At 41.1% G+C, this 27630-nt stretch overlaps 1 protein-coding gene across 1 annotated transcript in view; it reads left to right on the top strand.

Moving 5' to 3' along the window:
* SLC28A3 (solute carrier family 28 member 3) overlaps positions 1 to 27630 on the top strand; it is a 262179-nt gene that overhangs the window by 211512 nt on the left and 23037 nt on the right. Inside the window, exons 12-13 of the mRNA XM_044060325.1 lie at positions 8424 to 8592; positions 8691 to 8888. Of these exons, the coding sequence (XP_043916260.1) occupies positions 8424 to 8592; positions 8691 to 8888 (367 nt within the window). The remainder of the gene's footprint in view (positions 1 to 8423; positions 8593 to 8690; positions 8889 to 27630) is intronic.

Genomic DNA, 27630 nt, shown 5'->3' with positions numbered 1-27630 from the left:
CACAGACACTAGCCCCCTTGCTTGCACACACACAGACACTAGCCCCCTTGCTTGCACACACACAGACACTAGCCCCTTGGTTGGACACAGACAGACACTAGCCCCTTGCTTGCACACACACACACACACACTAGCCCCTTGCTTGCACACACACAGACACTAGCCCCCTTGCTTGCACACACACACACTAGCCCCCTTGCTTGCACACACACACACACACACACACTAGCCCCCTTGCTTGCACACACACACACACACACACACACACACACTAGCCCCCTTGCTTGCACACACAGACACAGACACTAGCCCCCTTGCTTGCACACACAGACACAGACACTAGCCCCCTTGCTTGCACACACAGACACAGACACTAGCCCACTTGCTTGCACACACACAGACACTACCCCCCTTGCTTGCACACACACAGACACTAGCCCCCTTGCTTGCACACACAGACACTAGCCCCCTTGCTTGCACACACACAGACACAGACACTAGCCCCCTTGCTTGCACACACACAGACACAGACACTAGCCCCCTTGCTTGCACACACACAGGCACAGACACTAGCCCCCTTGCTTGCACACACACACAGACACAGACACTAGCCCCCTTGCTTGCACACACACACACACTAGCCCCCTTGCTTGCACACACACACACACACACTAGCCCCCTTGCTTGCACTCACACAGACACACACACACACTAGCCCCCTTGCTTGCACTCACACAGACACACACACACACTAGCCCCCTTGCTTGCACTCACACAGACACACACACACTAGCCCCCTTGCTTGCACTCACACAGACACACAGACACACACACACTAGCCCCCTTGCTTGCACTCACACAGACACTAGCCCCCTTGCTTGCACTCACACAGACACACAGACAATAGCCCCCTTGCTTGCACTCACACAGACACACACACACTAGCCCCCTTGCTTGCACTCACACAGACACACAGACAATAGCCCCCTTGCTTGCACTCACACAGACACACAGACACTAGCCCCTTGCTTGCATTCACACACACACACACACACTAGCCCCTTGCCTGCATTCACACATGCACACACTTGCCCCTTGCTTGCACACACACACACAGACACAGACACTAGCCCCCTTGCTTGCACTCACACACACACAGACACTAGCCCCCTTGCTTGCACTCACACACACTAGCCCCCTTGCTTGCACTGGCACACACACAGGCACACACACACAGACTATCCCCCTTGCTTGCACTCACTCACACAGACACTCACACAGAAAACACTCAAAAAGTGGTATGTAAACTGGCAAAGTCTACCTAAAATGTAGGGCTATAATCGGAAAATAGCCTTCTTCACAAAGAACATGCTACAGTTGCAACCAATGTCAGGGCAGCATAAAACTGGCCATGCATGCAGGCGTCTGTTTAGAAAAGCTCCGGTTTCGTGTATAAAAATGTAATGCAATAAACTATAAACTAGGAAGAAACTCGCAATAAACTAGGAAGAAACTAACCACATGTTCGATGATGTTTATGCAAGGTACAACGAAAAAAAAGCATATTGAAGGAACTGCAGCGATGACACCACTGCCCACCACTTAGAAATTCCACAGTAAAAACACCAAACTCTACTCATCTTTTTGGGCCGTTTCTCATAAAACTTTGACAAATAACTGAGGACTGAAAACAGCAGCACACATTAAGTTTGAGATGTCGTATCCATAACAAATGATCATGCTAGTGGATAACCCATTATTCTAACGTTTTGCTACTAAATTGCAAACAAACCACCACTAAATCTAATACAGCAACACAAAACTAAACTTCATCATTACCAAATCAAATATAGAAAAACCCAAGCGTGAGCAGGCACTATTCTTCGTTGTAATGATTCCAGCAAAATAAATGCCAACAGTACAGGTTAAAAGCGATATTTAATCCACAATCAGTTAAAAAAGAATTAAAGAAAGCCCTTCAATAAACACGCGCCGGTCGGAAAACGACATATACAACAACGCGCCATTTAAGACAACGTGGTTTCGGCGTTCATAAAAAAAAAAAAAAAAAAACGTAGCTATAACAAAAATAACACTACATTGCAGCATGCCCCTAGCTTCAGACTCTAAATTAAATACGCCGACTGTAGAAACAAAACAGAATGGAGGACACACATCTCCAAGGCCAGCAAAAGTAGAAAACAATGCAACTATCGACTCAGCATCAATAATACTAATTTAAAACAGCCCTACAGACTAATAAGCATTAGAAACAGTAAAAACACGAACAAAATATCAGTGCTAGGGGCACAAAAACTATAACATTACACAGATAACTTACCTTAAATATGATTTCTTCCAACCCTCGACACTACAAACAACGAGCTGGTCCTTCTCTGAAAATGGAGCCGATAGGATTCACTTAGAATGAAAAGAAGTTCCACACAGTAGTCACTCAGTTTTATTCTTGGAATTGTGGGCTGGCCAAGGCACTGATGACATCACATGTGGGAGGATCACAGAGGCTTATATGCAGCATGCAAATAAGGCATAGTATACGTCCGTTTGGGGGAGGAAACCACCCAGGAGCTAGTTGAGGAGCTATGGCAGATGTGACGTGATTATTTGAGAGACGAGTAGGGAGTTTTAATTTTGGTTTTAAAACGGAAACGAAAATAGTACGGAGAATTAGGAAGCTCATCAGTAAAACAGTTTAGATCATTTCATTTTAAAGCAGCAGTTATTTTTTTTTTTTACTGTAACACATAAGGGGGACTTAAGGAAACAGCACATAGAGCTATTACATTTTATATCCCATTGTTTTCCTTTAATCTTAAACAACCCTTCACAACCACTTTTAAGTATATTAGGGCTTGAATAATTACCATTAAGGAGAAAATGTTCTTCAGCTATAACACACACCTGTGGTAATACTAGTGTATTTGCAAATATATTAACCAAAAAATATCATTAATTAAATTATCATTCCACGTGGGTCTCCTGAAGTAACCAAATAGTTTACTAATGGAGTGTAATGTTATTTACACCTTGAATTATTTTTGTGAGGAACCTCTGTGGATGCTAACATTGTTGCAAATGCCTATTCGGATTCAAACCAATGGGTTCACTGCACTCAATGATTTGTCAGATGAGGGCCAACTACAGCAGAACAATGACATCCATGGACCTAGATGCTTAAATGTTGTGCAATGTAGAATGATTTATTTTCACCACCATAGACACATGATGATCAAAGGCTCGGTTGCTGTCTACATATGAGCCCAAATCTCTGACCACCTGTTCAACTCTTAGGCGTGTATTTTCAAAGGGGTAATTTCCAGGGGTGGCCATATTTCCAAAGAGTGCTGTTATGTATTTCTTTGCATTGAGTTGTAGACCATGGGTCTGGCATCAGTTATTTTTCTGTGTCAGGCCTTCTTAAAGAGTATTTGTGTGTTTAGGGGATAGGATGACTGGACATAGCAGTTGTCTGCAGACTTACTCAACCAGAGCCTCTGGATGTTGCCCTTGACTTCAGAGAAGTAGATGCCAAAAAGGAGAGACCCTAGCACCAAGCCCTGAGGAACTTTTCTAGCAACTGGCCTCTTTCTGAAGCTAGCCTCTCCTTTTCTTACTGCTTGGGTCTTAATTCTGTGCCAGCAAGCTTTTCATTGGGTGACATATGGGTGTATGCCTAATTTATTGATTTTATCTACAATGCCCCACTGAGATATTGTGTCAAATACTATAACCAGGCTTAGGTAGGCAGTATGCACCATTTTGCCCTTGTCCATGGCTTTAGTGACCTTTTCAAAGAAGTCCACAAGAATGAGTAGGCATGACCTACCCTTTGGTATGATATTTAAGGTATTCACTTCACAGACACAAGATACAGGGTTTTATTCTGACCTCAGGTTATTGGCTAGGTTTAAAATGACCCAGCATGGCAATTAGCATCATGTTCACCCATACATTTCTCCAGACACTGGACCCAACCCAGTTTGGTTTCATCAAGGGCAGGTCATGTCTACTCATCCTGGGGGACTTCTTTGAGAAAGTCAAGAAAGCAGCGGATGAGGGCAAAATGGTTCATACTGCCTACCTTGACCTGGTCAAGGCATTTGACACAATACCACACTTGAGCATTGTTGGCCAGCTCAAGAGGTTAGATACAAACTCTTATGTCACCCGGTGGATAGCCAACTGGCTCAAAGGCTGGACCCAGAAAGTTAGAATTGGGGACTCCACCTACACAAAGAGGCCAGTCACAAGTGGAGTCCCTCAGGGATTGGTCCTGGGACTGTTCTTTTTTGGTATTTATTCTCAATCGTGGTGGTGGTGCTGCGGTAGCGTTGTTGCCTCACAGTAAGACACTGTCTGGTTCTATTCTCAGCTAGATTGTCTTCTGCGTGGAGATATGCATGAATGGGTGTACCTTCGTTGAAGGTTGTGCATCAGGCCTGGCAAGCTGGTACTTAAAAATCAACTGCCAATCATTAGCAGACCGGAGTTCCGCTGTGGCTTCCCCTAACCGGGAAAAGCCGAAAGACACAAACAAATTCTCTGAAGTCAAGGCCAATATCAACAGTCTCTGGATGACTAAATTTACAGATGATTTCAAATTAGGAGCTATCATTGAATCCCACACAGACACAAATGTTCTCCAGGAGGGGCTGACACAGAATTACAACTGGTGTCAGAGCCATGGACTAAACCTAAATGCCAAGAAATGCATAATAGTATCCATTGGAAAGTCATCCATTCCTGGTAACTATTATTTACAACACACCCCCTAGAGTTGGAAGCAGGACAGTTTGACCCTGGATGATTCACCCCCTGACAATTTGACCCGAGTGCAATTGTATACACTTTCATGTTTAAATGTACATTTATTGTCTATGAGAATACTTAGTGGACAGTTGGACCCCAGACTATTTGACCCCAAATAAATTTTAATAATTACTTTTGGTGGTGCTGCGGTAGCATTGTCACCTCACAGTAAGACATTGTCCTGTTCGACTCTCAGCTAGAGCATCTTCTGTATGGAGACATGCGTGAATGGGCGTACCTTCGTTGAAGGTTATGCGTCAGGGCTGGCAACTCGGCACGTAAAAATCTACTGCCAATCATTAGCGGACCGGAGTTCCGCTGTGGTGACCCCTAACGGAGAAAAGCCGAAAGACACAACAACTTTTTCTGTAATTAATTAATTAATTAATTAATGAAGTACACAATAATTGTCTGTGATATGGTGTCTGTGAGTAGGTGATTTTAAAATATATTTTATTGTTTATAATGTTAATGTTATTTTATCCAGTAGGTGGCAGTAGATACAGTTTCCATTTTGTTTGCATGTCTTTATTATATGCGATTCTTTTTTACTTGTCCTTACACTTTTTTTGGATTGAATTACTAAACTATTTTTTATCTGAAGATTATTCTTGTCACATCTCTTTATAACATACATTTATTTGATATTTGAATATTTTATATTCTTTTTTGATGTTTGTATGGGAATCGCAACTTTCACTTATGTTTTCAAAGTCACTACATGTAAAAGTAATTAGAATATAAATTGGCCAAGAGGTTCCTATCTGCTTTTCAATATTTTGCTCTTGATGTATATTTTAATGTGACTTTTTGTGGTTTACTTGACTGGCTATTTCTCCTTTTCATTAGTGTTTTCATAAAAGGATTGCAGGGAAATTCCTTTTCTAGTTTAATGTGATATGTGCTTTTGTAGGTAGTTCGTGCATTTCTTTTAATGGATACTGGTGCACACATTCTTTTTGATCTAATATTTAATTCAGTGTCACTGTAATACTTACTTCTATACAGTTATACTATGTATATGTATAGTATTTTATTTAATTATTTTTTTATTTTTCCCCCATTGGTTACTTATAAGAAACGTATTTTCCTTTCATAATGTCCATACTTTAGTTTTTTAAACCATAGCTACAGATCTCATATTTTTTCCATTTTCTTTATTAAATATGTTTTTCTTTAGTTTTGATTTAACAGAAGTTGAAAAGGTAATATTTTGTTGGGTCAAATCGTCTGGGGTCAAAACGTCCCGTACCCTTAGAATTGACCCAGTAGTCAGGGACCTAGTGACACATGTAGACAGTAATCTAACCTTTGACCATCATTTGTCTAAAGTAGTGAGGAAATCATTCTATGTTGCACATCTAGGTCCAAGGAAGTTGTTCCACTGTCGTTGGCATTCATCAGACCTATCATTGAGTACAATGCCCCCTTTGGTATGTACCTAATCAGGCATATCCAACAACTGGAACATCTAAAGAGGTTCCTCACTAAAAGAATACAGAGTGTAAGTAACATGTCCATTGCAGACTGCCTCAAGATCTTATTCCTGTATTCTGTCTCCTACAGGCTGTTAGGGGAGATCTATGCTTGGCATACAGGGCATTGTCAGATCCCACACTGATGAACCTCTTGTATATACACAAAACAAACAGCACCATAATTACCTGTTCTGAAGACTTAAACCTTGCCTGTGATAGAAATGGGACCTGCTGAAGAGACAGGTATGCATTCCAGAGCTACCCCTTCTCTGAAACAAGCTCCCCATCCATATGAAGCACAGTTCCTCCCTTACCCAATTTAAGTGCAACTAGGACAATTAGATGGAGAGCAGGAAATTCATCCCTGGTTTGGCACCCATGTCTCTAGTGGATACAAGTAGCCTGTAAATGGTTCATCTATCAGGCCACTGCTTGTAAATGGTTCATCTGCCAAGCCCCTGCTTACACTTATCAGGGGTACCAGAACTTGTCAGAGATTTGGGGTGCATGGCTAGGCTTAAAAAGGCCCATGTGGTGATTAGCTTAGTAAACACCTATGAACCTTTGAACCTGTGATGAAAACAAACTGGGTAGGATTCAATGTCTGTAAGTTTCCTGTTTCATAGTTTAGTATTTCCATGATGATTCTTTATATGGCTTTACATATGGGACTACTCAGACATATGGGTCTGTGCTTGCCCAGCCATATAGACCCCCCCCCCCTGTCCAGAGGGATAACAGTTGCAGTTCTCTATTCACTTGACATGAAGCCTGTCTGAAGGCTACAGCTGAACAGAGATTCTAGTGGGCTTAAAAGGTAATTTTTATACTATTTAGGAGGCAACCTGAAATATTATCAGGCCATCAATACTGTATTCCTTGCCTTAGAGAGTACATTGAGGACCAGCTCCATACTGATAGTTGGTGGAGTTATGTTTAAGGGTAATTTATTGAGGAGTGATGGAGGCTGTAACATTGGAGCTAAATTTGTCATTCAGTAGATTTGTTGTGTGCTTCTGCTTAGTATAGGGGCTCCATTCACAATTAGTTTGGCACATTGTTTTGTGTTCTCTGTTGCAGAGAGAGCTGAAGAAAGCTCTGTCATTCTCCTTTGCCAGGGAGGCTATGTTTACCTCAAATGTGGTTTTGGCTGATTTGATCAGTGCCCTGATTTGATTGTTTAGATTGATGAGGGAGCTATTACCTTGCTGGGGATAACCCTTCCCACTTTTGGAAATTATTTTCTTTTTTTATAATACAACTTATTGATGTTGGTATTCCACCATGTTGGTTTGTTCTTGAGGTTCTCCTATGCTTATTTCAGGTTGGTACAGCTGTCGTTATGTAGCTATTTACAGCTTTTGATGTGTTAAAATAGGTCAGGAAACAAAGATAGAGTGAAAAAAAAACATTTTTTTAGTTCTAAGGACGGGTAAAGCTTTCCTTTAAGACATTTGACGTATCCTGCTTTAATTGGAAGTTAGGTTACCTCTAAGATTAGCCAAATCCTAAATAACTGACAGGAAATTGTCTGTTTTGTTTGTCTGTTTCAGTTATGACTGATTTTCAGAATGTTAGTCCTGTTCATGGAAAGATAAGTTGAAGGGCCCATGAAAAGAGCAGGGCTAATTCCTTTCATAAACTATTCCATAAACAAAGAAAAACAAAAAATACCACTCGCCAAGTGTTCTACAAAGCATTGAGAAATAAAAAGGAAAATCACACCAAAACTGTATCAGGAGCTTCTTTTTTTGTTGTTATTTCAACAGAGAAGCCATCCAGTTAAGCATTTTTATCATAGAGGATTTGTCATGGAGTGCTTAACTGGGTTACTTCTCTGTTGAAATAATAAAAAAGAAACATTTATTCCAGTATAAATGCAATTTTTCTGATGGAATTCACTGGATACTTAACAGATAATTAAATCCATGAATGTGAAATTGTGAGGTTAGATCATAATGCTATTTATAGAAACCCACATTGAAAATTGACTGAAGAAAATGTTGCATCAGCATGCTTATTTAAAAATAACAGAGGATTGAAACTTACAATTCAACATTTTAACAGTAAGAATGCAGTCAATAAAATGAGACATGTCTATTTCAATACTTGCAGGGAAGGAAGAAATCTGATAGAAGCAGCTTATCTTGGGGCATCTGCATCCATCCCACTGGTCGCAAACATAGCTGCTAATCTGATAGCCTTCCTAGCACTCCTTGCATTCATCAATGCTGCGTTATCCTGGTTAGGGAATATGTTCGACTATCCACAGCTGAGTTTTGAGGTAATTGCACAATTATTATTTAATGTTTATCTTTTCATTTATATGGAATGCTAGGGCAGCCCAATACCACCATTAACATCATATCTGCTCTTTTCCAGGTGATTTGCTCCTATGTCTTCATGCCATTTTCATTTATGATGGGAGTAGACTGGGAAGACAGCTTTTTAGTTGGCAGACTTCTTGGATACAAAACATTCTTTAATGAATTTGTGGCTTATGAGCAGTTGTCTCTTATGATCCAAAAGAGGAATACAGGAGAACCATTATATATTCATGGTCTGAAACAATATCTGTCTGTAAGTATTAAAGCAGTGTATGAAAAACTACTTATTGTAACTCTGAAATTATGATTTTACTGTTAAAGAAAGTTTTACTCTTTCCCCACATATTTATGCCTATGTATCCTATGCTATGCATACTGAGTTGACTTTGAGCAGAATTATAAAATGGACCTAATCCAAAAAACACAGGTACAGCTTTATATACCACAGAATTAAAAATGGTATGACATTCATTCAGGACCATCTGGCCAAATTAAACTTCTGAAGACATTTGTACTATAAATTGCTCAGAGGTTTGGCAACCTTCAAGATCTATACTAAAGGGGTATTGTGATCATCCATTCATGAGTGCAGACTAAGGTGAAACCCACCACAGAAGAAAACGTTCCAGTACTTTTACATGTTTACGCTAATTCTACCAAAATTGTCTTCATAGAATGTGTCTTCAACAAATGTAGCCATATTCATTAAACGACATATAGTTTTGTTTTATGCTCCTTTCTTAGGAAGAATAACATGCATTACAAGTTCTTTGCTTCTGAGCATAAAACAAAACTGAAAAAGTGAAATAGTGAAAAACATGCATACAGGATAAAATTAACTCAGCATTGTATTGCACTAATTTATCAGCATATCATTAACAGTAAAGTGCTTGATATTTAATTAAAAAAGTGCCCTATCTTGTGTTTAGATTATTTACTGTACAGTAATTTGTTCAATTAACACTGCCTGCCCTAGGGGATATTTGAGGTCCAACATATACTTTAGATAAAACTGGGATTAGACATGAAAACGAAATAGTATTGCTAAAAAACACTGTGTAACAGTAATCAGGTCATGTGTTGAAACTTTGTATATTACATGCCCTTGGCATTTAGATCTTTGTCCCTTGTATAACCAGAATATTTACTTCATGACTTGCAAACATGGAAGCTAAATAGTTAATTATTAAATATTTCCCTCAGCAGACCTTAAGCAGCATGTTTCAAAGTAAATGAAGCAAAATAAAACCTGAGCTGTAACAGGTACAGAGTGCCCTTACCTTTAAATGGACAAAAACAGTACCATGAGTGCCAGTCCACATTCAAATTGTCATTCTCTGTAATAGTGTTTTTTTATTGCCGTGGATGAAAATAACCATGCACATTGTTTAACAAATCACACCACATACTTGCTTTTAAGAAATGGTTGCAGCCATGTGTTTATTAAGCCAATCAGATCAAGTTATGTATCAAATCAGTGTCAGATCATAAGTCAATGCCAATCAGAACAAAGGGCAGAACTTGGAAGGAAGTCAAATCAACCAGGCCAAAACATACCACAACAGTCCCTGTAAATGCTCAACCAATATCAACGGCTGAAGGGATCTGCAAACAAATATCGACAGTCTCCTGTCACCATTTAGCCAGATACCAGGGGCTGAAGGGGATCTGCCACTTGCAGGACCACAGGCTGTGGCCCCCAGCCAGCCTGCTACACCATAGGGCAATCCACTCAGAGAAGGGTCAAGCTATCTGAGCCTGCACTCCTTCCAAGGCCAAGCACACTCCTTTGCAATTTTAGTTTTCTAAGTCTGCCCTTCCACCACAGGAAGGTGCTTGTCCTACATGCCCAATTTCTCCCCAAGCACATCTGCCACTTCTGCAATTCCTTTAAGATTTCATATAAATAACTTTGTCCCTGAACATGACAAGTGAACTCCATCATTTCTGTACAGTTCTGGTGAACTGATATCAGTGTGAATCATAGGTTTGTAGGTTTTATAGGTAGGTACTAGGCTATCGGCCCAAGGACCTATGTAAGCCTAGCCAACAAGGTTCCCTGGCTTACGCCACTCAAGAAAATAATTTTCTTGTGCCACTGTCGAGCAGAGACACAGAAGTGATCCCCAGGGTGTATTTCCTATTTCCTATCCACTCATCGAGATTTTTCTTGAAGAGTGCTAATGAAGAACTTTGCTTAACATAGATGGGTAGCCTGTTCTAGAGTATGGTTTTAATTAACTGGAAGTTTTTTGTATATAAAGGCCTGTTTTTCATACTGTTTGTCAAGGTCTGAAGAAGCGAGCAATCGTGATACCGCTTACCTGTTTTTATTTGTTTTTTGGAATTAAAAGTGTTCTTACTCTCAGCATTGGGCATCTTTTTGTTTGCTGTTCCAGAGTATGGGACGTCTCTGAGACAGGAATCTATCCCTCCAGCATGTCCTTTTTATTGTGGTGACAAGGTTTAGGTCCCTAGAGCATGTAGCTTGGAGGGATTGGGATTTCTTTAGGTGTAGCATGCCCAACAGCTCTGGGTTTGACATAGTTTTATATGTTAGGCAGAGATCACCTCGGAGTAGGCAATATGCTATGGAGTAAAGCTGGAGTTTTTTGACGTGGTCAGTGTAGGGCATTTGTTTGAGGCCAGTAATCCTCTTTGTGAGGTACTTCTGTGGCCTTTCCAGCTGCTGCAGATGTCTTGTGAGGTACATTCCAAAAGGGGCGTTGTACTCAGACCTCTCAACTGTCCCTGATTTTCAGGGATGTCCCTGATTTTGACTCAAATTTTAGCTCTGTCCCTCTTAATCCCTCCTAAAACTGGTGACTTTTGGAGGAAAGTTGGTGAATTAAACTTAATGAATAATGGCAATAATTAAGAGTTGTAGATTTCTTTTACCTCACAAAATGTACATTAATTCATATGCTGAGATTCTGTGAATGTCTCAAGTTAATAGCAGAAATATTTTAAAAGTGTCCCTGATTTTTTTCTCGCTCTGTCCATGATTCTGTTGAAATTTATCCCTGATTTGTTGAGAGGTATGGTTGTACTCTATAATGGGTCTAATGAGTATTGAGTAGAGGGGAACAATGACCTCTTTTTTCCTGGATGAAAAACCTTTTATGATGAGGTGTGCCATGTAGACAGACTTCCTGACTACTGTGGCAATGTGACTATCAAAGGAGAGACTAATGTCCACCTGGGTCCCAAGGTCTCTTATCACACATTCAGTGTTAAGTAGATTGCTGCCTATGTGGCAGTTCATGGATACAGAGTTTTTACCAAAGGGGATGACACTGCACTTTTTGGCATTGAGCTTGAGGCCATGGCTCTGACACCAGGCATCTGTCTCAGTGCGGCCCTTCTGTAGGATGTCCACATCATTTGGGGACTTGACTATGGCTCCTAGTTTGCAGTCATCTGTGAACTTCATTAGCCAGATTCTTTTGTGTTAGCCTGTACTTCAGAGAAGTAGATACCAAACAGGAGAGGTCCCAGGATGGAACCCTGTGGTACTCCACTTGCCACTGTTTTGAGGTCAGATTTGGAGTCTGCAACATTTACAGTGTGGGTTCTGTCAGTGAGCCATTTGGCAACCCATCTTGTGATGTAGGGATTTATACCAAGTTTAGTGAGTTTAGCTATATTTCTGGAATGGGGGATGGTATTGAAAGCCTTGGCGAGGTCAAGATAGGCTGTGTGAACCACCTTACCCTCATCTACGGCTTTGATGACTGCCTCAAAGAAGTTGATCAGGTTCAGGAGGCATGATCTGCCTTTCACAAACCCGAACTGGGTGGGATCCAGAGTTTAGAGGTTACCAATGTCTTTGTTTATGAGTTCCATGATGATACGTTCCATGGCCTTACAAACCAGGCTCGTCAGGCTAGTAGGTCGATAGTCCCCGGGATCAGTGGTGGCTCCCACTTTGTGGAATGGGATAACTGCTGCTGTGTGCCATTCAGTGGGCACAAAGCCTGATGTGAGGCTATTACTGAACATAGTGCTTAAGTGGGGAGCCAGTTCGTTCTGAAGTTCGTGTAAAATGCAGCCTGGGATGTTGTCTGGTCCCATGGATGCTGTGTTTTTGGCTTTAGAGAGTGCAGCTTTTACCTGCGTAGTTGTGATTACAGGGACTCTGCATTCTTCCTGTATAGATATGGGCCCTTTAAGGGGTGGGGGGGGGGTAAAGTTAGCATTGAACCTATCTGCCAGGATGTTGGCAATATCAGTTGGTTCTGTAATTTTCGTGCCTTTGTGCTGTAACTCAGAGCAGATCTGGGTGTTGCCATCGAGATTCTTGACATAGCTATCGAATGCTTTGTGGTTCTCCTTGGAATTAGTGGCAATTTTGTTTTTGTAGCTAGCTTTGGAGGATCTTATAAGGGATCTCAGCTTCTTACTAAGGCTGACCAGGGAGCTCCTCCACTCATGGGATTTTACTCTCTTTTGCAACAGTTTCTTCCTTCTGTTGTACAGTTTGTTTATGGCAGGGGACCACCAGATTGACTTCCTTTTTTTGGAGAATAGCATCTTGGTTCTGTTTAGGATAGCACAATCCATGCACTCGTGTAAGTGCTTATAGAGTGTGTTTGTGTAGGATTCAGCAGTTGTAACTTTATTGTCCATCTGCATGGGTATCATGAAGTTCACCACTTCTGTCTTAAGAAGCATGAAGTTGGCTTTGGAGAGATTTTTTACTGTGGTTTCCTTAATGGGGGTGGGGGCAGGATGTGGATATCAAGGGTGATTAACTTACGGTCAGATCGGACCAACGAGGAGTTGACTTCAGGTGTGGAACACTGATCACTCATGTTGGTAATGACTAGGTCTAGGATATTGTTGCCCCTGGTGGGGGTGTGGATAAGTTGATTTAGGGCATTGGAGTTTATGAATTCCAGAAAGTGTTGAGCTAAGGAGTTGTTACACGAGTAGTTTTCCCAGTTGATGGTGGGGTAGTTGAAGTCGCCCATTATTAGTGTTTGGTTGAACCCTAATATTTTCCAGTACATCAAGAAAAGAGGAGTGGGAATCCTGGGGCATGGTGGGGGATCTGTAGCAAGCTACAATTTGGATTGCAGTTTTCCCAGAGTTAGTTGCACTTGGATAACCGTGGATGCATTATGCTGAGCAACTAGCCTGGAGGTGTAGTACCCAGACCCCTAGTTTTCTAAATTGTCGTCAAATGAATCTGTTGGTCAACTTCCTAACCCTTTCCACTGCTTTGATGTTATTTGCTCATCACCAGACTGGCCTTGAAATTATATTTGACCACACAAGCTTACTGTCCATCCACACCTGCTTTATCTGCCTGAACCATTGACAAATTCTATTTCTGAGGTACGACAATGGGCTGCTTGTAACATCATTCACCTCTATATATAATGCAATTACACTTGACTCAGGTAATGACTCATAATACTCTGTTAAATTTGCCACTGCATTCCTCTTCTTCCAAGCCAGAAGCCCTAAATTTATTTTACTTTGAAACCCAGGTTCCAGCCTGATTCATCCAATTCTCTGGCCATATGATACACAAACGAATGGCCCAGAATGCATACCTCTGTCAGCTGCTTTATAATACCTGTAAAAGAGAGTCATGATCTGACATATCTTCTATAGACTTGCGATCTCCACTGACCCAAGTGTATTACCTCAATTTCTGATCCCCCTCTTACATGGTCATATCATGCAGATCCTAGTCAAAAGGAATGAGCTGATAACTTGCTATTGTCAAGACCCAGCCTTGCTATGGCTTTTTTTTTGGACTGCCCCAAATTGGTAACTAGATATGGGAGCATGATCTCTGTGACACAAGAACAGTGCGTCACCACTTGGACGCATCACCTGGTATTTTTTAAACCATCTGACTATTTCCCACACTGTATCCTTTGGGGGCTCAGGTTCTGCCATGCCCCTTTTCCTAGCTGGTCTGTTTTACTCTACTTCACATGAACCCATAGCCCATCAGCCTCTAGCTTAACATCCTTGAGCACTAGAATCCATGGAGAGCTGTCCTTGTTACTGTGCTGCACCATCTCAGATATCAGGAACTCACCACAGAATGCTATTAAGTATGCTGTCCAAAACAGCAGTGCTTCATAATCTGAACTACCTACCTCTCTCAGAATTCCCAATAGTCATGCAAAAATATGTGGCCCAGAGGGCTGATGCACATGTGCTCTCCTGACCTCCATTCATGCCTAGACTTGGAGAATCTTTCTAATTACAAATGCTTGAGTGGTGTCCTGCCACCCTCGTGCCTTTTGGTGCCAACTAATTGCTGCCATGTGTGCACCAGCACTGCCCCTAGACATACCCAACTTTTAAAAATCCAAACATGTAACTTAATAGATGTGGTATAGGTGCTGGTGGTGTTACTTGCCACTGTGCATCAGCCCTTGTTTCTATAAAATGGGCAATACCTGTTTTATACAGTACTCATGTACTTGGATGCAGCACTTTCTCTATCATACTTCATATCCATTTTGCATCAGGTCCCAAACGTGCCGTGGAATCCTGTAAGGCTTTGGATCTCCTGCTGGCACCAATTGCCTGAACTTGTTCCAGTGAAAATGAGAAAGTGATTCAGCAGTAACATTCCCCCTCCTTTGAATACACTGTGCTCTGAATGTTATGTTGTGCTGCCTGCATTTCAATACAAACTGTCACATTAGTCTACCTATATTTCCCAACCCTTCAAGTGTCTGTTTAACAGGCTAACTACCCACATGTTATCAGTTCTAAATAAAATATACTTGTTCTGCAGCTTATCAGCCCACACATGCACCACCACATCTAATGGAAAGAATTCCATTTCCATAATGGATGGACCCCCTTTTCCTTTTTTCCAGGACTGCAGCCACTGTTCCACAAACCATTTGCCCTTTAGGAATCCTCTAAACCCAATTCCTCCTATTGCATCTGTAAGCAATTGAGTCTCCTTGTTCATTACTCTTTGTTGCCAGACTAACTTTTCATTAAACCCCTTCAAAAACTCTTGCCATACCTCTAGATCTGCTCACAATTCAGCAGTGATCCTCACGCTGTGATGTGGTTTTGTAACATGCCCCCACTCCTTCCCTTTACTTGCTAACTTCTACATAAATTACCTCTCCATGGGAATAATCCTACATGCAAAGTTCATAAACCCTACCAAGCTCTGAAGTTGTTTGTGTCACTTTCCTTCCTGCCCTGACAGTCTGCACCAATTCTGGTAATTTAGTGACTTTGTCCTTTGATAATCACACTACCCTGGCAATTGTGTCTGTTTCAATTCCCAAAAATGCTAATTATGTCATTGGTCCCCCTATCTTTTATGCTGCCAAAGGTACCTAAAAATCGCTGGTTATTTTTTAAAATTTTTTGAGTCCTAACTCAACAGCTTTAATGCCGTAGGTCCAGTGAATAAAAGTCATCTAAATAATGTATCAATTTCCACCCAGTGGATGCCTGCCATACCGTCTATTCTAAGAATGAGCTAAACTTCTCAAATGTAGCACAAGTTACTGCACATCCCATTAGCATGCAACAGTCAATGTAATATTCCCCATCTACTTTGAAACCTAGCAGCTCTTGATCCCTTTCCCCAACAGATAGCAAACAAAATGCAACCTTGACATCTGCCTTTGCCATGAGTGCCCCTCTCCCTTAAGCAGCTATCAAGCTCAAGACTCTATTGAATGACTTACTGAGGTATCTGCTTCTATCAGTGCATCATCTATAACAAAAGGGTTCTATTATGAGGGATAGCACTCATCCACAACATAAACTGTTTATGTTGTCACCATCAGGGAGCTGCTATAGGAGTATAACAGCTAGAATAAGGCTGAAAGATAGTTTCTCCCTTATGCCATTAGGCTTATAATTAAAACTTCTCCACTGCTCCTCCCCACATCATTGTAGGTTGGTCTGTGTTGGAGGGATGAAATGTTTTATTTGTATAGAATTATTTATTTTTATTGCTCTTTATATTTTTCTTATTCTTACTTTCTTATATCTTTATTTTTTATTCTGTTGTTTTTATGTATGTTGCTGAAGGATTTGCAGGATAAGAATTTCATTGTACTGTGTGACATTGTCTCTAGTACACATGACAATAATGCTGAATTTAATTAAATCATTAATGGATGCCCCTAATGAAAATGAAAGGTGATGAATGGGCCTAAATGCCCCTGCCATCTTTTCTCGTACCAATCCCAGTGGAGACACTCTCAACTTTTTAAATAGTGGTGATTTATAGGGGCCTTTTACTCCTTCCAAGCATACTTCTTTGTTCATCTTTTCTCTCAGTACATCAGGTCATTCTCTAGCAAATTTCAAATTTACTGTCCAGAGGCCATTTTCTGGCCTTTAAATGAAATTGCAAATCCCTGTGTGAAACCCCTTCCCAACACTGCTTCCTTATCTGGGTACACTCAGAGCCATGGCAGCATTTTGTCTAGCATAATGGGTGTGGTTAAGGTTCTTTGCTTTAACCCAAATTGTCTTGATTGTTCTATTACAGAACTTGACTAGGTGCCTCCCCTCCATGCCAAACATTCATGGCTGAATCTGCATGCTAAAAAGGTACATTTCCCTTTGTTGTATCTATAGCAACAAAAAGATTCCTCCCCTCTTGTACTCCTAACTTGTCCCTTGTCCCCCAGCCATATCCTTCAAACACTTGCTGCATCAGAAAACCACAGTCAGCATGGGTGAGCATAATCTCATATTTAATTTGCTTGTAAAACTTTTACTGTAGTGTGTCTGGTTTACTAACTTTCCTAGGGGCTTAAGCCATCTGGGGAGCTGCTACCTGTTTGCCAGTGCCACAGTATACTGCACCCACCTCCTTCTAACACGATCATCCCCTAGAGTTGGCTCCTCCTCTGACTCCTCCTCTGGCTCTGCATACACTGCCTACTCAGCAACATATTTTTACATACTATAAAAACCTTTATAGTCATGCCAGAATCACACTACAGGGAACCACCTGATGAATCCAGACAACAGAAGTTTGCCTTCATCAACCCAAATACAAAGCAGTGATGTTCCTGGTTTGTAAATGTGTAGAACTGTACCCCTGATCTGCTTCATTTGGTGGATATCTGATGGGCAATGTCAGCCAGGGTTCCAAGGCATTTTATAATATGTATTATAATAAATATAATAACATGTATTATAATATATGATTATAATCCAGTGGATTGGGCATCACCAATTAGACAGACCTGAGGGAAATCACACCTTCAAAATGTCAGTACAGGTCACAGGTGGGCCATATGTGGAAACTGCCTGAGTGGCCAGCAAACACATTATAGATGATATTAGGTTCATAGGTTCATACTAGGCTATCTGCCCGAGGGCATTTATAAGCCTAGCCCATAGTTTTGTGGCTTACGCCACCCCTTTAGTTTGGAGAAACTATGCCCATTATTTTGCTGTGCCTCTGTCGAGCAGTGACACTGAGGTAACCCCTGGGGTGTATCTGCGATCTCCCATCCATTGGTCAAGATTCCTCTTGAACAAGGCCAGTGAGGTGCTCTGCCTCACATAAACCGGGATTTTGTTCCACAGCATAGGGAGTCTTTGGGTGATGAATCTATCCCTCCAGCACGTCCTATTAATAACCGTGTCGAGGTTTAAGTCTCCCGCCCTTGTGGCTCTGAGGGATCTAGATTTTTTGAGATGAAGCATGTTCATCAAATCTGGGTTTGACATGGCCTTGTATGTCAGGCATAGGTCACCTCTGAGCAAGCGGTAAGCAACTGAATATAACTGGAGTTCTTTCAGTCAGGCAGCATAAGACAGATTTTATCCTTTTGGTGAGGAACTTTTGTGGCCTCTCCAGCTGCTGCAAGTGTCGGGTCAGATACATTCCGAATGGGGCATTGTACTCAATCATTGGTCTGATGAGTGATGAGTATAGGGAGACTATGACTTCCCTTGATCTAGATGTGAATCCCTTCATGATAAGGTGGGCAATGTAGAAGGTCTTCCTAACTACTTTAGCAATATGAGTGTCGAATGAAAGGCTACTGTCAACCTGGGTTCCCAGGTCCCTAATAACTTCTTCTGTGTTCAGGGGATTGCCACCTATATGGTAGCTAGGGGTAACCTTATTTTTCCCGAAGGGTATGACTATGCATTTCTTGGCATTTAACTTTAGGCCATGGCTCTGGCACCAGTTATCCGTTTCTGTGAGACCCTTCTGAAGGATATCTGTGTCGGATGTGTTTTCAACTACGGGCCCAGTTTGCAGTCATCTGCAAACTTTGTCAGCCATAACCCTCCTGTGTTTGCTTGTACTTCAGAAAAGTAGATGCCAAACAAGAGTGGGCCCAGGACTGAGCCCTGTGGGACACCACTTGTGACAGGCTTTGAGTCTGACATGGCGCCAGCAACTCTGACCCTGTGGGTTCTGTCACTCAGCCAGTTTGCAACCCATCTTGTAATGTATGGGTTTACATTTAAGTTGATGAGTTTTTCAATGATACCCGAGTGAGGTATTGTATCAAAAGCCTTCGCCAGGTCTAGGTAGGCTGTATGGACTGCCTTTGCCTCGTCAATGGCCTTGGTGACTGTTTCGAAAAAGTCAACCAAGTTTAGAAGGCATGATCTGCCTTTGACAAAGCCAAACTGGGTTGGATCCAAAGTCTGCAAGTTCCCTATTTCTTTATTTATGAGATCCATTATGATCCTCTCCATGGCTTTGCAGATAAGGCTTGTCAAGCTAATGGGACGGTAATTTCCAGGGTCGGTGGAGGCACCGCCTTTGTGGAGTGGGACTACAGTCGCTGTGCGCCACTCCCTGGGTACGTATCCGGAGGTGAGACTAAGATTAAACAGCTGTCCTAACTGTGGGTTTAATTCCTCGTTGAGTTCATGGAGCACACAGCTGGGGACACCATCAGGTCCCATGGATGCTGTGTTCTTTGCCTTGGAGAGAGCAATTCTCACCTGGGCATTAGAGATGTTTGGGGGGCTACAATCATTTGGTATAGATATCTCTCCTTTGGGGGGGGGGGAGAAGTTTGCACTGAACCTTTCAGCCAGTATGTTGGCAATGTCTGTGGGATCAGTAATCTTCACATCATTTTGAACTAATTCTGAGCATATCTGGGAGTTTCCTCCTAGGTTTCTGACATAGCTAAAGAATGCCTTACGGTTGTCTTTAGAGTCCTTAGCTATTTTTTTCTCAAAATAAGCTTTGGATGATTTTATGAGAGCTCTTAGCTTTTTACTTATAGTGATCAGCGGTGTCTTACCTTTTAAGGATTTTGCTCTATCTTGTAGTAGCTTTCTCCTTTTGTTGTAGAGTTTGTTTATGGCTGGGGTCCACCAGACTGGACACTTGCCTTTGGTACAAAGAGTCTTTGTTTTGCTTGGGATTGCCTGATCCATGCAGCCCTGCAGGTGCTGGTAGAAGGCATTTGTAAGTGATTCAGCGGTTTGAGTAATGTTAACCGCCGGCACAGGGGCCTTAAAGGAGACCACACTAGTCTTTAGAAGTGTGAAGTCGGCTTTCGAGAAGTTCTTTACTGTGGTCTTTTTCATTTCGGGTGGGGGCGGGATGAGGACCTCCAGCGAGATTAGTTTGTGATCAGATCTCACCAGTGAGGGGTATACTTCCGGCGTTGAACATTGTGCTCCCATGTTCGTGATGATGAGATCAAGTATGTTTTCTCCTCTTGTGGAGATGGTGACTAGTTGTTCCATGGCATTTCAGTTTATGAATTCCAGGAACTTTGGGGCTAGAGTGTTTGGGCTTGAGTAGTGTTCCCAGTCTATATTAGGGTAGTTGAAGTCACCTAGGATGATGGTGTTCGGAGATACATTTATCCCCTCCAGTGTTTTCAGGAAGGCCATATGAGGTTCCTGAGTTTGCGAGGGTGGCCTGTAACATGCTACAAATTGCAGAGCAGTCTTGCCTATGGTTAATTGCACCTGGATGGTTTCCGATGCATCGTGCGATGCCACCAATCTTGAGGTGTGGGTGTCCTTGATGAATATGGATACCCCTCCTCCTTTCTTGGTATTGTCCAGGTTTTGGGGCCGGAACGCATGATATGAGGTAAAACCTGATAGTGCTGGGGTGCTCTCAGGAGCCTTGAACCAGGTTTCTGTCACAGCACAGACATCAATGTTCTCCATACTGAGAAGGGCCTCGAGTGCGTGCATCTTGAGGTTGAGACTTCTGGCATTGAGCAGCATTACCCTTAGTTTTTTTTTTTTGTTTTGTTCTAGGGTGATAGGTTTAGAATTTGAGCCTTGCCTAAAGAAGGCACTATGGGGGTGGCAAGAGCCTTTGCCAAAATCCGGAATCCCAGGGGTGACAAGTGCAAGCCTTCCCTTGCGAAGCAGCGTGGCTTGTCCAGCATGTCATCCCAGGCAGACAGACATTGGATCCCCTTTGAATGACACCAGAGTTTAAGCCAATTGTTAAAGCTGATCATCTTATCTCTGTATTGTGGCATCATTCTTGGTGAAGGTAGGATACTGCTCAAGGTCAGGGTCATACCTGCTTGGGCTACATAATCAGAGAGCTCCTCTATGTCTCTTTTCATGTAGTCCAAGGAGGTACGTCTCAGGTTGTTAACACCAGCATGGACAATGATTGAGTCGTACTTGTACCTGCTGTTGAGAGACCTGAGTGCATGCGTTATGTGGCGGATTCTAGCACCCGACAGACAGCTTACTGTGACCTTCTCCTTACTCAGTCTGGTGAGCAGGACGTCAGTGTGTCTGACTATGGAGTCACCAATGACTAGTGTGTCTGGCATTGTGTTTGGCCTTAAGGGCTGTGACTGCTTGACACTCTGACTGTGTGGTCTATGTGTTGCAGGTGTTGTGTTCTGGGGTGGTAGTTGTTTGGGTGTCTGCTTTGGTGGCCTCTGCTGTTTTGGTAGATTTTTGATCAGAGCCTCCGAGTATGTCTTTGTGTGTTTATGTGTATGATTTGAGGTTGTGATGGTATTATGTGAGACTGGGTCTATAGTGTGTGTGGTTACCTTCTCCTCCTGTCTGGTCATGCCAGTCCTATGTTGAGAGAGCTCAGCCTCCAGTTTGGCCGTATAGTTGCATCTCTCACATGTATTTGTGTTTTGTGGGAGGAGGAGAGGGTTGTCTGTGTATATGAGGCAATTGTAACATTGCCTCAATATTCCCAGGTTCACCAGCTGAGCAGGAGAGGACATTAGCAACTGATCCCCCGACATGCTAGAAGGAATAGACAAAAAAACTTAAGAAAAGGTTCTGGGGGATGTGGGTGACCGAGAAATGGGGTTTGCTTTTTTGGGGTACTTTCTATAACAAGAGTGCTGTATCGAGGTGATAAGTACTGTAGGAGCAATTGCTTCGCTATACAGATAGAGAATAGTCTACTTGGAAGTCAAGTAGAGATAATTTATAGTTGTAGGATACACTAAATAGGACAGTAGTATACTTTGAGGAAGGTAGTTTTAAGGGAAAATTTGAAGAGTGGACTTTAGGTAGCCCTAATAGTTTAAATCTGATTAACCGGCGCTGCCCTAGTGTGCAACGGTAGCAGCTCAGGCTAAATCACGCTAAAGCGCTAGCGTGCTTTATAGCAGGGGCTGGAAAAACAGGAAATGACCCAAAATGGCCGAAATTACTAGTTGCTGCTTCTAACCACTCCTCTGAGGACAAACAAGCAGCTCAGTACTCCCACTCCCACTGGTGAGTAAAGAAACTACCTCTGGCCACACAAGAAAATGGAGGAACACAGAAACCAAATACAAAGCCCAGGGATCAGCAAAATCTGATCACTGGAACAACTAGCTAGGAAAGTTTAGGAAAGGAGAAATATTTTTTTTTTTGTGTTTTTTGCAAACAGACAGAAAAAAATGCAGTAAATGCTTTGTTTTCGACTAAATTGCTATCAAAGGCTGGTACACTTGAGTGTATTAGCCTGTTTGTTACTTTTAAGCAATACTTTAGCCCACAAGTGCAATCAACAATATAAGCTCACAAAAACAGGAAAATAAGGTAATAAAACAGTAATATAGGCACAAACAGTAGTCGAAAAGCTCAAAAGATCGAAAAATGCAAACTAAAAAGTTTAAAAATTAGAAAAAAAAAAACTGACGCAATGGTGGTAACCCAGTGGTAAAAATTCCAACAAATACTATAAACACATAAAACCATTGTAGGTTGTTGTTGTGTCTTTCGGCTTTTCCCGGTTAGGGGTCACCACAGCAGAAATCCGGTCCGCTAATGATTGGCAGTAGACTTTTACGTGCTGAGTTGCCGGCCCTGACGCACAACCTTCAACGAAGGTACGCCCATTCATGCATGTCTCCACACAGAAGATGCTCTAGCTGAGAATCGAACAGGACAACGTCTTACTGTGAGGCGACAACACTACTGCAGCACCAGCACTGCAGTATCGCTGTAGGTAAGAACTGTTAATATATCAAAAAAAAAAAAAACAGTAAGAGCTTTCACTGATCAGTTCAGCTTCTTCAGACCATAAGAACACAGGATAAAACTCAAATAAATACATAATACATAAGACTTTCAACCAATAAAAGCACAATATTCAAAACAATTAAGTTACAATTCCAGCCCCCAATTAATACACTCATCTTCATTTAAAGAGCCTCCTGGATCTAAGTGCTAATCTCAATGAAACCATCCCATTGAGCTCTTTTATAATATATATGTGCTCTCAGCCTTTGGCAAACCAGTTCCCGTACTTTGGATGTCTTTTACCATCCCTTTAAAACAAAAGAGTGACCCTTCCTACTGCTTTTGTTCTAGATGTATTAGTCTCCTTAATGTTAATTATAAAGTATTTGTCATTGATTGCTAACATACTATACTATATAACCCGACTAACTCTAAGCCATTTGTTTATATTTACTAATCAGGTTAGAGAACTGGTCCTTAGTCCCTTTTTAGCTATTCTTGGGCATGACAAGGGTAATTTGCATAGAAAGTAACATAGCATGACATATGCTGAAATGTTGGCATATACATTACTATTTCTATCTATACGGTGTTTCTAGTCATAACTAAATTAAGCAAGTGATATAAATCGCTATTACCAGTTAAATTCAGCTAGTAATTACAGCAAGTAAAAACTTTAATTGGGAAGCATACTTGATGTCAAACATGCAGGCATAGTGATTCCAGGAAGTTGTTAACACAAACACCCAGGAACAGCTAATATGCATGCCCACCTGGGGCATAAGTATCCTTGGTCCTCACAAACATGGGAGGATAATGCACACCCACCCTAATTTAATATCCTCATTAGTCAGGTCAGATCACAAAGCTGTCTTCTTTGAAATAAATACTAAACCTGGGACCGTAGCTAACCCAGGAATATTTAAAAAACTATTCCCAGGTTAACTAACTCCTAATAAGTGAGAGTTTAGCAAACTTACAAGCCCCTCCTAAACCCTGAGAACACAGAAACCTTGTACAATCATATAAATAGCTGTATGGAAACAGCTGTACTTACTCAAAATATACAGATGTCCCAGGAAGATAAACTCCCTCATCAGTCTGAACAAGCAACTTAATGAACTAATCAAGTCCATCAAAGTCAAATTTGTGATTAAAATAACCTTCTAAGCTAAGGACACCAGAATGCTATCTTCAGTTATGTCCGTAACCTTAAAGGCAACACTCAGCAATATTATGGGTGGTCACATAAATGGAGCCAGAGTGCATGGCAAATCTTGTGGCTTATACAGTTTGGCACAGTTTTACCTCTCTATCACCTCCAGTCACCTCTCAGGAAATACCCCACCCCAGTTCTCCACCAGTTATGATTAGTAAGCAAGTCCCCACTGAAGTCGTAAAGGCAACAACACTGCATCAATTGACCCTGATACTATCCAGGATGTCTCTTGAATAGCATGAAATATGACCTGTCAGGCTTGCTAGAATTGCTATTTAACCACAGCCTTCAGAGAAGCTTTGTGCCAGATAAATGGAGGACTGCAACAGTTATCCTTCTACACAAAGGGGGCCCTTCCATGGGCTTGGGGAACTACAGACCAATATGTCTGACTAGTCTTATAAGTAATGCCATTAAAAGAATTATCATAGATCTGATAAACAGCAACATAGGAAACTTACAGACACTGGACTCTACCCGGTTTGGTTTTGTCAAAGGCAGGTCATGTCTACTTAAACTGGAGGACTTCTTCAAGAAGTTCATTAAAACTAGGGATGAATGCAAAATATTGCACACTGTCTACCTCAACTTGGCCAAGGTGTTCAACACAATACCACAGATGGAAATGGTGATAAACTTACAAAAATTAGGCATTAACTAGTAAGTCACATGATAGATATCCAGCTGATTCATTAACAAGACACAAGAAGGTAGAGTAGCAGAATCCACCTCTCCAAAATAGACAGTTACTAGCAGAGTTCCACAGGAATCGATGTTGAGGCCTTTCCTTTTTGGTGTCTACTTTTCTGAAGTCACTTCAAATGTCAAGTGCCTCTGACTGACCAGGTTTGCAGATGACTGCAAACTAGGCATGGTGATTGAGTCTCCAAAAGACACAGATACAAACAAATGATGACAGAGCCATGGACTAAAACCTACTGAGAAAAAATGCATAATTGTATTCTTTGTAAAGATGGCCACCCCTATAAATCACCACATTGGTAATACATCCCTAGAAGTAGAGCCAATGGTCATGGAGCAGGGAATGCATGTTGACAACAACCTGATCTTTGACCATCGTGTGTCTTTTATGGTGAGAAAATCATTCTACATTGCAAAACTTCTAAATAAGAATATGGCATCCAGGTCCATGGAGGTATTTGTTCCACTATACTTGACTCTCATCAGAACAGTCATTGAGTACAGCACACCCTTTGGCATGTACCTGACAAGACACTTGAAATAACTTCAGAGACTGCAGACATTCCTCTTAAAATTAATACAGGGAGTCATATCTCTCAACTATCCAGATTTTTGCTTCATATTTTTGGTCTGCTACTCATAAAATTAGTGGTCTTCCAGCAAATCACTGAGGATTGGATTCACTAAATGATATACATTTAAGTTACAAAATTCATATCCTTCAGAAAATGCATACTAACACAATCTAGTTATTTTAACAACTTTCAAAGTTTATAAGAGCAGCATTTAAAATCTGTCCCTCTTTTTGGGCCTTTGTCCTCCCATTGGTTAGCCCAGATTTCTTGTTCTAAGAGGTTTATAGGTATGCAGGGAGTAAACAAGTTCTATGCCATTTGTCTCAAAGTCACATTCCTGTACTCTGTCTCCTATAGACTGCTGTGTAGCAACCTATGCCTAATCTACAAGGCACCCTCTGATCCCACACTGATAGATTTGTTGCGCATCATTATTTGCCTGTCAGTTTAGCACAGATGATTAAGGCAGTGAGTTGCACATTGACTTCATTATGTTCTCTTGGATTTAATTCTCACTGTATTTGTTTACTTTGTTACTCCATGCACGTCACTTAACCAGAAAATGGTTCCACATTGCCTCTAAAAAGGACCACTTTTGCTTAATAGATATTAAAGTAAAACAAACACAGCCTCCAGAGAAGCTGAAACAGTCCCAGTAAGGATAATTGAAAGACTTGCAAAATAATAATAAAATAAGAATAATGAAGCCTGATAAGGGTGGGGGTGTGGCATTATACTACACAGAAGATTACAATAACAAAATCAATAACATCCTATTTAATTCTTGGAATTATATTCTAACATCAATTAATGAAGTAAATATAGCTTATCATAAGATAGATTTAATTTTGGAAGATTTATTAGTAGAGAATAGGATTAATATGGACGTATACAAATATGTGAAAAAAGAGTTCCCTATTATAAGTACTATAGTGGGGATACCCAAAGTCCATAAAAATATCATAGAACCCCCATTCAGACCTATAATATCTGGAAGTAGTTCAAAAACTTTTGAATTAGGTAAAGTCATAGATGGTTGGTTAAAAAGTACTTCTAAAAATATCCCACATATAGTGAAGGATTCGTGGGACTTCCTCACCAGACTTAACAATGATTTCATTACTGAAGAATGTTTATTAGTCACGGTTGATGTTGTAGACCTGTTTTCATGCATACCCCAAGACGAGGGACTTATTAGATTTGAGGAAAGTATGCAAAAATATAGCAATTTAACATGGGAGAAAATTAGTGTCCTTATGGTATTTATGGAAGTAGCTCTGAAGAATAATTTCATCATGTTTCAGGGGGAATATTACAAGCAAAGTAAGGGAGTAGCCATGGGGGCAGCGTGTGCCCCCATGTTTGCCAATCTATTACTATTAAATTGGGAGGAAGAATATATCTTTGGCTCTGAGTGGAATACAAATATAAGATGTTATCTGAGATTCTTGGATGACGTTTTTATGGTATGGAAGGGTGGGTCAGATTCCATCCAGAAATTTATTGAATACCTAAATACTAGGAATGATTTTCTTAGATTTACTTTTAGTATGGATAAAAAAAAGCATATCATATTTGGACACCAAGGTCACCATTGAGGGAAATACTTTCAAATCTAATTTATTTAGAAAAGCTACATTTAGTAATGACTATCTTGAGTTCAACAGTTGTCACCCTGAGCACCAGAAAAAAAGTATCATCAAGGGACAATGTATTCGAGCTGCAAGAATGACTTCTTGCTATCAAGATATGGTAATCGAGTTGAATAATATAGCTACAATGTTTAAGGAAAGGGGATATCCTGTAGGGATGATAGTGGATGTGGTGAACTATGTGACACAGGAATGGGGAAAAAAAAATAAGCCCATCTTGGGAAATAAGCAGGGTATTAACAATACCAATATGATAACTCAAGAATACAGGAGAGCTTGTGTTATACAATATGCCCCACAGGTTAGTAAAATCAAGGATGTAATTGAAAGGAACTGGAATATATTAAAAACTGATGATAATATATACAATATAGTGGGTACAAGACCCACATTTGTATATAGGAATGGACAAAATTTAAAATTCAGATTAAATAA

Source organism: Protopterus annectens, chromosome 2.part0, assembly GCF_019279795.1.
Source record: "Protopterus annectens isolate FY-2018-M chromosome 2.part0, PAN1.0, whole genome shotgun sequence".
NCBI lineage: Eukaryota > Metazoa > Chordata > Ceratodontiformes > Protopteridae > Protopterus > Protopterus annectens.
Note: the sequence above shows the minus strand (reverse complement) of the source record. Positions and strands in the feature narration are given on the sequence as shown.